At 32.7% G+C, this 13,074-nt stretch overlaps 1 protein-coding gene across 1 annotated transcript in view; it reads right to left on the reverse strand.

The window, feature by feature from the left end:
• Positions 1–5,937: 5,937 nt before the first annotated feature.
• EXOC5 (exocyst complex component 5) overlaps positions 5,938–13,074 on the reverse strand; it is a gene marked incomplete at both ends in the record, with an annotated part of 51,527 nt that continues 44,390 nt past the window's right edge. The window contains 5 exon segments of the mRNA XM_079699680.1: positions 5,938–6,126; positions 6,782–6,997; positions 7,194–7,302; positions 9,577–9,663; positions 10,839–10,959. Coding sequence (XP_079555806.1) covers positions 5,938–6,126; positions 6,782–6,997; positions 7,194–7,302; positions 9,577–9,663; positions 10,839–10,959 — 722 coding nt within the window.

Raw genomic sequence — 13,074 nt, forward strand, 5'->3', positions numbered from 1 at the left:
AAAGACAATTTTAATGATGAAGTCTGTCCAGTTCCTGGGTCCACTGTGCACATATATGTTCTCCAAAACTGTTTTAGTTTTGTGTCATTAATTCACCCAGAAATTCTTCTCACACGACTTTCAGGATCTTAAACACACACACATACTCACACACTCTTCCTGTTAGTTAGGATAGCGACATGTTCATAGGTGCTGTTCAGTAGAGAGAAGCTATGTGAGTTCTATTTTTATCAAACAAAAATGTTTTTAAGTATTACTATAAAAATAACTTCTCCCCCTTGTGGCAAAAATTGAAAATACATTCTACTGAAGAATCCTAATATAGAGGCACTTAGTATTATTCCTTATGAAGTATTTTCACATAATTTTATGTGAATCCTCTAGCACACAGCATTTGCAAACAATATACTTAAGAGGTAGTTTCACAGTTTTCTTTAGTTCAGCATTGTCCAGATTCTATTTGGGTAATATTCTCTATAGCAAAAAGCTGCAGGTTTGATAGACTACCACAACAAGATGCCAGAGTTCAAAGAAACCAAATTTACCCACAGTATAAAGATTAAAATGACAGGCAGGTAAAAAGGGATGGCTCCATTCCAAGGCACCTGCCTATTTAAGATTACAGGGGCATCAAGAAGGCTTCCTACCTCTCAAAGTTTAATCTAAAATATCTGAAAGTCCACCACTGGAGATTAATTCCTTGGAGTTGGTTCCATCCAATCTTCAAACTTAGTTTATTAATATGAAGATACTCTGGAAGAAAGACATTTTCCTTCATTTAAGATTGCCAATGGTGAAAACAAAAGGAAGTCACTCATCTGAGTATAAATGAAACTTAATTTAACTCATTCCAGATTCTTATCCTTATTCTTAACCCTCCATACTTCTTCCTATTAAGTGACCAGTCACTGATAATTCTATGTTTTATTGACCTTCCCGTGATTATAAAGTAATTTAAGTGGTTTTTGAAAGTAAACTTAATTCCAGTTTCAGACTTTTAAATTAAAAGTGGCTCAGTTGGATACTGTCTCTTCAACACAGTAATATAAATATTAGTATCTCGGCTAAAATGAATTATTGACAATTTTAATACATGTTGCACAGTACATATTAATATAGGAAAATACATGTTAGCAGCAGCATAATGTTGACCATGTTCTAATCCATTCCACCTGCTCAAATATTAGTAAAAATAATTATATATTTGTAATGCATCACTGCTGTCTAGTGCAAATCTATGCCTTCTGAATAAATGACTTTCCTCTGAGCTTGTTTGCTGTTTGGAGTATGATTTGTTATATATTCATATTTAAATTAGCTTTGTATGGTGAGGCAGACTGCAACCTTCTAAACCACTTAGAAAATGAGCAAGTATGGTTAATTACTTGTCTCTCCCCCACAAAAGTGTTATTAATCACAAGTGAAGTTTAGTGTTACCTCCCAGATAACAATGTTAGAGTATACAGGGCCTAGTTTAAAAATATCAATCTTGTTAAGCCCAGGGTTATCAACCCAGCTGCTTCAAATCACCAATTAAAATTCTTACTCTCTAATGTGTCAGGTTTCTCTCCTATATACACTTGAGAGTTGTTTCTCCCCTAAATTTGGAAAGAGAAAGATTGATCAGTGGTAAGAATAAAAGTTAAGAGTTAAGGCAATTTTAAAAAGATTAAATATGCAATATTTGATTACATAAAAATGACTGCCTATTGCTAATACATTGAGTACATTTTTCTCCATGTTTTCACTCTAGCATTAGCCATTTAAAAACTACCAATGCACTAAATAAACAACAGAATTGGCAAGCTTGTTACATTAAAACAGTCTGTTTTTGAAGGTAGAAATACTGATTTCTTCATATCTTTCAAGGTAGAGTTTTCATTCACTCCCATGTTACAAAATATGGTACAAAATACCTGAAGTCTTTCTGTTGCAAAAATTATTACTCAGTATTATGATTATGCAAAATAACTCACTAAAGAACTTTTTGATGGAAAGATTTCTAGTAGGTACACACTTAATATTCAATTAAAATTTCATGACCACTTATAAAATTTTAAAAACCAAATTTTATAAAAGTATGACCACACACCGGACACATTACGAAAAAGTCTAACAGTAAATTAGATATTAGCCCTGTATCTCAACTTCATAATCTAAACACTACAATGAGAACCAAACATTGGATGAAAAGAAAATTAGACTAAACAAAACTGAGCCTATCAAACAATATTTTATGTTGCATAAGGAGAATAGTGTATAGAAGATAAAGTGTGAGAAACATTCAGGTTTCTATCTGAGTCTTTTACTTAGCTGTAGACCTTGAGCAGATCTACTTAAAACTTTCTGTGCACGGGGTCTGTCAAATGGAGATAATAGTACCCTACTCCTAGGGCTCCTTTGAAACCAAATGAGATAATGTATGTAAAGGGCTGAGCACAGTGCATGGGACTAAAGTCAATAAATATAGCTATACTTTATTATGCATCAGAATTTTTTAAATGCTATTTTTACTTTATGTAGAATTATTTACAGTAACAATATGGACTGGTCTTTTCCTCCAAAGTACACAACATATTTCAGGACAGACTTCTTCAAGCAGAGAGAAGTACTACAGGGACTGAAATATAGTTAAATTGGATGAAAGCTCAGAATGCTTCATATGTCAAATTCTCCACTAGAAATCACTATGCTTCTAGAAAATATGTCATACTTCTGAGTCAATGGGCAATAAACAGTAATACATAGAATATGTTAAACTCCCAGATCTGAGCTTTTAAAGTCACTAACAAATTATGCACCCAGGGAACCTTACTTACTCTCATGTGCAGTTCAAGCATGCCTTAAGCACTACTTCATAAACATAACCACCTTAATGGGTTTTGTGGCATTTCAAGAACAAAAATCTCTTTATCTAGATGTAAATATTTCACCATCATAGATGAGAAAAAGGCATTTTAAGGAAGCAGTAAATTCTCCACTTTGAGTCGATCTACTGGCTAATTATTTTATGGTGAGTGAGAAGGCTGATATTCAACGAGTGATATATTTAAAGTGAAAGGAAAGAGATGGTCTAAAATATACCAAGAATTAACTTACTTAGAAGCTCTTTTTAAAACAAGAAAGGTGCTAGGGATTTGCAAACATGGGGATACTCAAAATGAGGCTACTAATAACTGTCTTGAAATAGTCAGACAACCAACTGTCTAAAGATACATCCAGCCATTATTTAACAATTCCTCATAAGAAGTATTCAGCTACTTTGGTAAGCTGTCGTTTTCAATATCATAACTTATAGAAGCTAGACTTCCTTCTTAAACCTGTGTTCTGTATTTCACTTTCTGTGTTATGAAAACATAATACACTCAAGCTTTTTATCGAGTGTTTCTGCATTTTCTAAAAACGCAGTGTTTAAGAGTCTATTTTCAATTTCAAAACATTATCTAAACATTGCATGTTAGCTCATGTGAAACTAGGGAAAATTATAAAGATTCTCCTTATTCAAATGTTGACTAAAGTTACTGATATACAAAGTTCCATTATCGCTACCTAAAATTTTACCATGTGCATATGAAAAACATTTTACTTATTGACCATCTCTTTTGAGCCATATATTTTGAGCAGAATTTTGTAGTGTCCATTAATATGAAAAATACTTTCAAAATGAAATACAACGAATGCAAAGAATGCATACTGCTTTATACATCAAATTTTTTTTCCTTTGAGAAAGACAATCTGTTTCTAATTTTGATTATATAGTCAAGTATTTTTCTGCTTAAAAAGGAAGACCTATGCTATGAAAAATAAGAAACATCTTAAAAAGTTAAATAAAAAATAATTTATAAAATTCAGTATGGATGTCCTCAAAATGTAAAAATGGAGTGGAATAAAAAAAAAAACAATTGCAGGGAATTTGTTTATTGAGCATTAATGTTAACACTTCTAAATTAAGTAGTCACTTATGAGTTTTCTTTGTTACTGTCCTGTCAATGGACATAATGGAAAATATTGCACAGAACTCAAACATGGAAATAATAATTAACAAAATATCTAAGCAACAAATATATGTTTTACATTTAAAAAATTAATCCAAACAAAATAGTTTGAAGCACTTTTCTGATTTGGAAGTCTTAAAGTGTTCTCTCATGTTTTATTTGATATTTTTTTCCCTTTTTTATTTTTTTACAAATTGACACTGTGTACAAAGAGTTCAAGTGGCCAGTAAAACTACTGCTTTAAAATTGTTGGCTTTAAGTAACAGAGGTATAATTTGAATTCACATCAGAGCTTTCTAAAATGGCAATAGTACAAGCATATGACTTTCTCTAGTATCCAAAACCTGTTCTGGCTTTCCTTTGGCTAAGGAATAGAAAATTAGACAGCCTTCTAAAGCTGCCACAATTTCCTAAAATGCTTTGACAAAAGTTGGCATACTTCATTTCTCTTGCTTACCCTGATAACACTGGGCTAAACAGAAAATGAAGAAAATTCAGTCAATAGTAACTTAAACAGTAGCTAGCTCGCTCTGGACCTGGAAGTTTGGGTAAAGTTGATGAACATTCAGAAACATATTCTTAAAATTAGTTTTCCAAAATTAGGCCAAAAAGCCTACATTAAAGGAAAAAGAAAAGTCAAGAATGAGTTGAACATTAAAGTTTATCTGTTCCTGAAGACTATGAAAAACACAATGAAAGCTGAAACACTACATATAGCTAAGAATGCATTCTCACAGAGCAAGTTTACAGTTTTTAGAGTAAAGATCTTTCTAAATTTCTGCTTGATGTTTAAAATTTTATAAGTGATTTATTATACCACCATATTAAGCCAATTCAATTAACTACATTCAGTAGGAATCGCTTCAGAAATGCCCTGAAAACGGTAATGACAGAAACTATATATTTAAAAAGCAACTAGTCCTTGCAAAGTTTATCTCGAGACTTAGAATATAATGCTAACTATCAATTTCCAATTCCTCTTAAAATAGAAGACTACCTGCATGTTTAGCCATTCCATCTTATTCCAGTTTTGCATAAAGGTAGAAATCTTATAGGACTGCATTGTTGCTAAACACTGTCAATACTTCTCATATGCACCATTTAGACCATACCTCATTTTTTAATTTCCCTTATAATATTAAAATAATGAATAAATATGGTCCTTTAATTAAGATCCTCCACCTTATCTTAAGCGAAATATAAAATAAGGTAATTTTATTAATTTCTTGCTAGCATTGGCTTAAAAATCTGTTTACCAAATAAGAAATTGTAAACATTTTAGTTTTTTTTTACCCAGAAAGCAGATGTATTCTTATCCACTGCTAATACCTACATAAAACATTTCATCATTTTAGTTTTGTTTATAACATTTTTCTTGGAATAGTATTATTGTTGTACCTCAGAAAAATCCAATCAACCAACTACAAAAATTATGCCCAATTGTTAATTAACCTTCTGAAAGAAGCAAAAAATTCTCTAGGAAAACCTAAAATAACCTGATTCACTATTACCAGTGCTGAAAAGGTCATTGAAAATTGATAAATAACAAATGTAGTTTTGCTGGATTTTACGCATCTTTAGTGCAAAACAGGATGGTGAAATTTCCCAATGGACTATGTTAAAGAACATGAACCAGAACACTGGTAACATCTCATTTGCCTTCTGACACTAACATTTTCCAGGATGAAAACAATGACATATAGCTTTACAGAGTTTGAAATTTATAAGTTCAAAAACGGAATTAAAATCCAACTTAAGGGAAAACAGCAAAATATGCTTACTAGTGTCCAAATTTCAAATAAAATCTCAAGGGTAAGTATGGCTGCTGTTTTTCTAAACAGTCATTTTTCAATAAAATGTTGGCTGTGTCATAAGAAACCGCCTGTGCTTTCTATCAACCAAGGCCCGCTGAAGTACAACACACTGCCCTGTAAATTCAACCTCAGCTGAAATGTCGAGCAAGGCGGGCAGATCTATAGTCAGCACGAAGTTGTACGAAGGAGTGAAGAATGTTCTTGTCCAGATTAGCAAGTTGTTCTCCTGAGCAGACTTGCTTTAAATTATCTGGGTTTACTACCAGAAGATTGCAAAGTGCATGCAGAGTATCAAAAAGCTGTAATACCAGAGGAATCTGAATTGAGATAAGAGAAGGAAAAAAATAACATTGAAAATAATGTTTAGTTTTACGATCAGTTTGTTAATTCTTCTCACTTATGTACTATTATTCAGGACTTAACTAATGTTGGAGAGTTCAATGTTAGAATTTTTTAAAGTTCCTGAAGTGTTAAAACTCAAAATATTTCAGATATTATAAAACTCACTATAATCTTTTTGAAAAGATTCATATTATGCCAATTTTCTTAAATAGTAATAATAATCATTTATACTTTTGTAAACTAGAATTAGTTATCATTGATTTAGCAGGTTTCTTAAATAATTTAAACATTAAGGGAAACTGATTTCAGAGAGATGTACATGAAGAAAAAACGTATTTTCCTGATATCTGATATATGCAGCATTAGTCATGGGCGTTATTTAATAAGGTCATTCGGACTATGGAACTGAAATATGGCCTTGTCTAAAATAAAGCTCAAAGAAAAATGTGTTAATATTGAAAATATGACTGCAACAATACTTTCTGAGTTAGGAAATGTTAGATCTGTCTCACTACAATGTCAACAAAAGTTATAAACTTTTCACTAATGATTATAAGTCAGTACACATTTTTTATGATCTGACTTATGTTCTTGAACCTATTTACAAGTTTGATATTTGTGAATACATACCTTGAAGTCTTTGGCACACTTCCTATATTCAGCAACATCACAAATTGCTAACATGCCACCCATACAACTATAGGAATATTGTTGAAGATGCTCATAAATAAGTCGATGAAAACGTACTCCAAGTTCCATCAAAACTGTATCCACATTCTTCCCATCCATGGAATTTTTAATCTTCTCCACTTGTTTTCTTACATAAGCACAGACTTTAACACAGGCCTGTAAAAATTTTTTCTATACTTATTACATAGAAATGTGTATCAGCTTAGCTAAGGAGAAAATACATATAGTTTCTCATTAATCTCTAAGTATAAAATAAAAAAACTTGGAGCATAATAAGATACATCAATGAAATGTTAACAAAAGTATAAACAAAGCAAATATTCTTAGTAGCATACTGAATCATTTTACTCACATTAGTATACTGAATCAAAACATTGTTTTCATCTTCTGGCTTAAAATCTGTTTTCTTTTGTTCTGCAGTCAAGATATGCTTCATTTGTCCAATCATACAATTTAATGTCCTAGAGAATTGAGAACACCATGTATTTGATCCATTTACTTTACTTTATATTTACTTTTATTTATATTATTTATAATAAATTAAATTTAAATTATTTAATTTCATGTCACCATTAGACTTTTACTATGGGTATACTTCAGATTTTAAAGAAGTAAATTCTAGGTCTTGATATCAAAGACCTCTTAGTTTTATTAGCTTCCTGCTCAAAACACAGGGCAAAGATTCATTTGCCCATTACTCTATTTAAGGAAATCTTAAAGATCTTAGAAGACTGTCACTAATTTGTTTCCTTAACAACTATATTTGGAGAATGCTTAGGAAGGTAGTAAGATAGAGGGGCTTATGAGGGATGGCCAAAGTTTAGAAGAACAGGTGAGAAGAACCCGAGTTTCACAGTCTAAGGACAAGAAGGAGGCTGAACAAGTGATACTGAAGACCCAGTTGAGAAATGAGAGTATGTGTTTGTAATGGCACAAATAATGTTTGAGTAATGTGGTATTCTCCAACAGCAATCAGCCATCCGGTTATGGGAATAAAAGAGTCTGCATTAATCCAGATTTTAGGATCTGTAAGATAATTATGGTTAAAGGAAATAAATTTTAGGGTAATTAAAGAGATGGACCAAGCCATCTAAGCACAACAATGAATGAAATAAAGCTGGGAAAGGATAATAGATTGGCAAAAGACAAAGATATTAAGGGCTAGAGTTCCTGTAACTAACTTATATTCAAATATGTTTTCTTGAATAGAAGAGAAAGGAGTAGAATTACAGTAAATAAAAATATGCCCAAACCTAGTAGCATGGGCTTTAGAATTTGAGTCCCAAATATCCAGCATTATGACCTTGAGCAAACTACCTCATTTCTTTAAGCTTTCATTTCCTCACCTGTAAAATGGGAATAGTATTTCCTACTTAATAAATGAAATTATACAGGTATAGATCCTTGTACTGTGCCTGGCACATAGCAAATTCTTGATAAATACTGAGTTGGCCAAAAAGTTCGTTCAGGTTTTTCATGGTACAAAAACCTGAACGAACTTTCTGGCCAAGCCAAATAGTAGCTATTATCATCATCAATAAATAAATGCCCACCATCATCTCAAAAGACAGAGATCCACTGCTCCATATTATGAACAGGTAATTAACTACAATAAACATTACAAAAATTTTTTGGGGTTTCCCTGGTGGCTCAGTGGTTGAGAGTCAGCCTGCCAATGCAGGGGACACGGGTTCGTGTCCCGGTCCGGGAAGATCCCACATGCCGCGGAGCGGCTAGGCCCATGAGCCATGGCCGCTGAGCCTGCACGTCTGGAGCCTGTGCTCCACAACAGGAGAGGCCACAAGAGTGAGAGGCCTGCGTACCGCAAAAAAAAAAAAAAATTTTTTTTGGAACACAGAGTCTGCATTCACTTAATGGAAGTAACTTTTAGAAAATCAGTATATTTATTTAAAGCATTTCAGATATTAGCCTGACAGTTCTAACTGAAAATAAAACCCTCTATGTTACATACCATTTTTTTTTTTTTTTTTTTGGCGGTACGCGGGCCTCTCACTGTTGTGGCCTCTCCCGTTGTGGAGCACAGGCTCCGGACGCGCAGGCTCCGTGGCATGTGGGATCTTCCTGGACCGGGGCACGAACCCGTGTCCCCTGCATCGGCAGGCGGACTCTCAACCACTGCGCCACCAGGGAAGCCCTACATACCATTTTTAAGGCGTTTGGAGAGAGAGAGGGAGAGCGAGTGTGTGTGTGTGTGTGTGTGTGTGTGTGTGTGTGTCCATTTACAAAAAAAGATTTTAAATAGAATCTGCTATAAAAGTAAGTCTAAACATACTGACTTCCATAAATAATAAACCTGGAAGCCAATAAAAACAACATTCTAATACAGATGAAAGCAATATGTAAAATTAAAATCAAACGTTATAGCAGGATGGTGGAATTAAAATAGACTTTTTTCTTCTCTGAAAATCATTTTCATGTTGTTACAATGGTGTTTTTACAATTTAAAAAAAATGCAAGAGATAGCACAGGGAGATCAGCTCAGTGCTTTGTGACCACCTAGAGGGGTGGGATATGGAGGGTGGGAGGGAGGTACAAGAGGGAGAGGATATGGGGATATATGTATACATATAACTGATTTACTTTGTTATACAGTAGAAACTAACACAACATTGTAAAGCAATTACAGTCCAATAAAGATGTTAAAAAAATTTAAAAATAAAAAAAATAAACACAACAACAAAAATGCAAGAGAAATAGTAAAACTAACAACTTGCCTATCAATGCCAGTATCTAATTTCATCTCCATCTGTTCAATTATTTCTTTTTTCTTCTGAAGGCATTCAGATAACTTAGGAGAAGAGCTATTGAATGTTTAAAGGGGGAAAAAGATCACATTAGTAGCCTTACAATTCTAACAGTTTTTCATAGGCATATATGTATTGCTATATACCTACACACACACACACATTATTTTAATTTGCTCCCCAATCTAAGAAGCATATAAATAGTAAAGTAATTATTTAGTATTCACTATGCCCAATTCATTACAATAGTCACGCTAGGAAAAATTAACCCGTTAAAAGAGAAGGAAGAGGAGGATTTAGATTTATTACTTTCATCTGTGAGGAGACATCCCTTTAGAATATAAACATGTGATTTTGAAATTCTGAAATTATTTGGTTTCCTTTTTAATTAAATTTCTGGTATATCAGTAAGAAAAATCACAAAGTCTTGAGAATATAACAAATTATACTAATTAAAATTTGCAGACTAACACCCAATTCAATTGTATTTAGCTTTCCTATATTAAAAAAAATGAAAAAGAAAAGCAACTTGGTAACCATATTTACCTTCTGAATATTACCTAAATGTCAAAAAACACCCAAAATACTAAAGAATATGCAACCCTAATAATTACGTGAATTCTTTGTTATGTGACATTAGAGCTCTTTAAAAAGTAAATTTCCTTTCAAAATGTGATTCAGGGATCACAAGTAATCTTTATCTTTGAGATTGTTTCTAGACTAATTATTTCTTGGCATATCAACATTTATACAAAATGTCTAGAATTTTATTTTCTATATGAATATTCTTCCTCTTTAATTATAGTACTACACATACAATTTTAAAAAGCATGTTCACATATATACTACCTTATTTAATCCTCACATGCTTTAAAAGTTCACATAAATTGATGGGAAGATATAAACAAAACCTTATTTAATGCCTCATCAAAACCTGTCCTATTGATCTCATAAAATTGTTATTGTACATCTTTTTATTATAATAAGTGGGAACAAGCTAGAAGTTGTCTTTCATATCAGATTTAGGTTTATGACACATTCAGTAAACCAAAATTAATACCACAGAAGGAAAACAGGAAGGCAAGGAAGAGGAAAAGGGCTTTTACTTATTCCACACCCTCTTGTTCCTGTTTGATGTCTTAACGAACATCTATTACTTTTAAATTTTAACAAGAAGTAGAATATTATAATACTAATTGAAACACCAATGAAAATCGGACAATTTGACTAACCTTATTAGTGGCATAAGGTGATCATTAAACTGCTTGTCAAAAAGATGAAAAATAGTATTGGCCTGGTGCACAACATCCAAAAAATAGAGATTTGCATTCTTAGAATCTGAAGAAGGAATTCCTAAAGTTGGAAGGCATGTATATGTTAGAATCATATTAAAGAAATTCATGTAAGCAACAGAAAAAAGAATGTGGTTTTATATATACAACATGCATAAAAGTAACTGCTGTTTCATTAAATCAGCAGTAATTTTTGTGGACAGAAGAGTAAAATTAAACTTGTTAATAATTTAATAAAATTCATCCAAAGTTTTTACGTCCAAATTTTCACTATCTACTCAAGTCTTCATTATTTGCGGAGATAAATAAAAAATAAATAAATAAATAAATAAATCATCTTGAACTATACCTTCTCCTTCCCTTTCCTGCCCTCCTATGCCCAATGATTCATGAGCCATGAATACACTTCTACCATTTTTCTTATAACCAGGCCTCATTACCTCTGATAACAGTTAAAATAATTTTCTTATTAGTATCCTGGTTCAAATCTCCTTATCTTTTATGCTATATATTGTTGCCATAATAATATATTTAACATATTTCACTCACCATGTTCTCTACTATTTCCTCAAAAATAATTCAAAGTCTCCTCACTGTCAACATAATAAATTCCAGATTTTCAGCACTGTATTCAAGCCACTTCACATTCTGACCCCAAAACAGACAGCTGATCTCTCCAGATTTCAGTTTCCTCTTTTGTAAGAGAGTAATAGTTAAACTCTAAGGTCCCTACTAACCACAGACATTTATGTTTCTAGCTAAAGTTCAAAGACATAAGGAGCTAGGAAAAATACTCACAGAAAATGAGAAAACAAAAGTTTAATACCTAGAGTTCTTTACAGGAGGAGGATTTTTTTTCAAAGTTTTAAAAATGGAAAATAAAGGTGTTTTATTTTCCCATAAACGACAAAATCACCAATTGATAAGAAAATTAAAGGCTCCAACACAAATTTACAAGAGAAAAAAATAAAGTCAATACACATGTAGAAAATACTAATCCTTGCTATTAATGAAAGACATGAAAAGGCAATAGTGATGTATGTTTTTAACCATTAAATTATTAAAGTTTTAAAGAATATTCAGTGTTGTGAAGAAAAGCTGGTATAATCATACATGCCAGCAGCAGTATAGATTAGTGGGAAAAAAACCCTTAGGAAAATAGTTTATACGTATATAATTTTTTTTTAATTTGCAATACACTTTGATCTGTTAATTTCACTTCCAGAATTTTATCCAAAGAAAATAATTCAAAATAAGGAAAACACTTTAAGCTCTACAATGTTCATTGTAGCATTATTTATACTACTAAATTGCTGAAAATGGGCTTCCCTGGTGGTGCAGTGGTTGAGAGTCCGCCTGCCAATGCAGTGGACACGGGTTCGTGCCCCGGTCCGGAAAGATCCCGCGTGACGTGGAGCGGCTAGGCCCGTGAGCCATGGCCGCTGAGCCTGCGTGTCCGGAGCCTGTGCTCCACAACGGGAGAGGCCACAACAGTGAGAGGCCCGCGTACTGCAAAAAAATACTTGCTGAAAAGATCCAAGATGTCTAATAATAGGGGGTGGTTAATTTTATAATATATATGCATGACAGAATTTTATAAAATCATTAGAAATAATAGCAGTATGTACTAACTAAATAGCTGCATGAAAAATGTTTATGAGTATAAGGGACATTCTCATCCTACCAGAAAATTTTCTAAGCCCTTCCAAATTATGAATACGGCTATTAAAATGAAGAAGCTAGGCCTCCATACTAGCTAAAGAACAACTCCTTCATACAATATAGAATCAAATTCATGTTACTTTTTTATTATCTTCTTTAATCTTCACATCTTTGAGGTGGATATTATTATCCCAATACAAATTACCACATTAGCTTATTTGTAAATGGCAAATGTTAAATACTTGATGTCAAGTTTCTGCTGCATGGGGTGGAGGAGGGGGGGAAGCAGGCTACAAATGCTAATCTACGTCCTGCAGGTTAAAAAAAAAAAAAAAAGGGTAAGAATAAACCACAAGGTTACTGAATTATGGGTAATTTTGCTTCAACCTTAGAAACTTTATGGAATGATGTTATATACAGTCAAACATTTTTGAGCATGTGCTATGTGCTTTCTAGGTGCTAGCCTATAATGGCAATTAAGACAGATAAGATTCCTAAGACAGGTAAGATTCCC

This window comes from Hyperoodon ampullatus (genome assembly GCF_949752795.1).
Source record: "Hyperoodon ampullatus genome assembly, chromosome: 3".
NCBI classification, from domain to species: Eukaryota; Metazoa; Chordata; class Mammalia; order Artiodactyla; family Ziphiidae; genus Hyperoodon; species Hyperoodon ampullatus.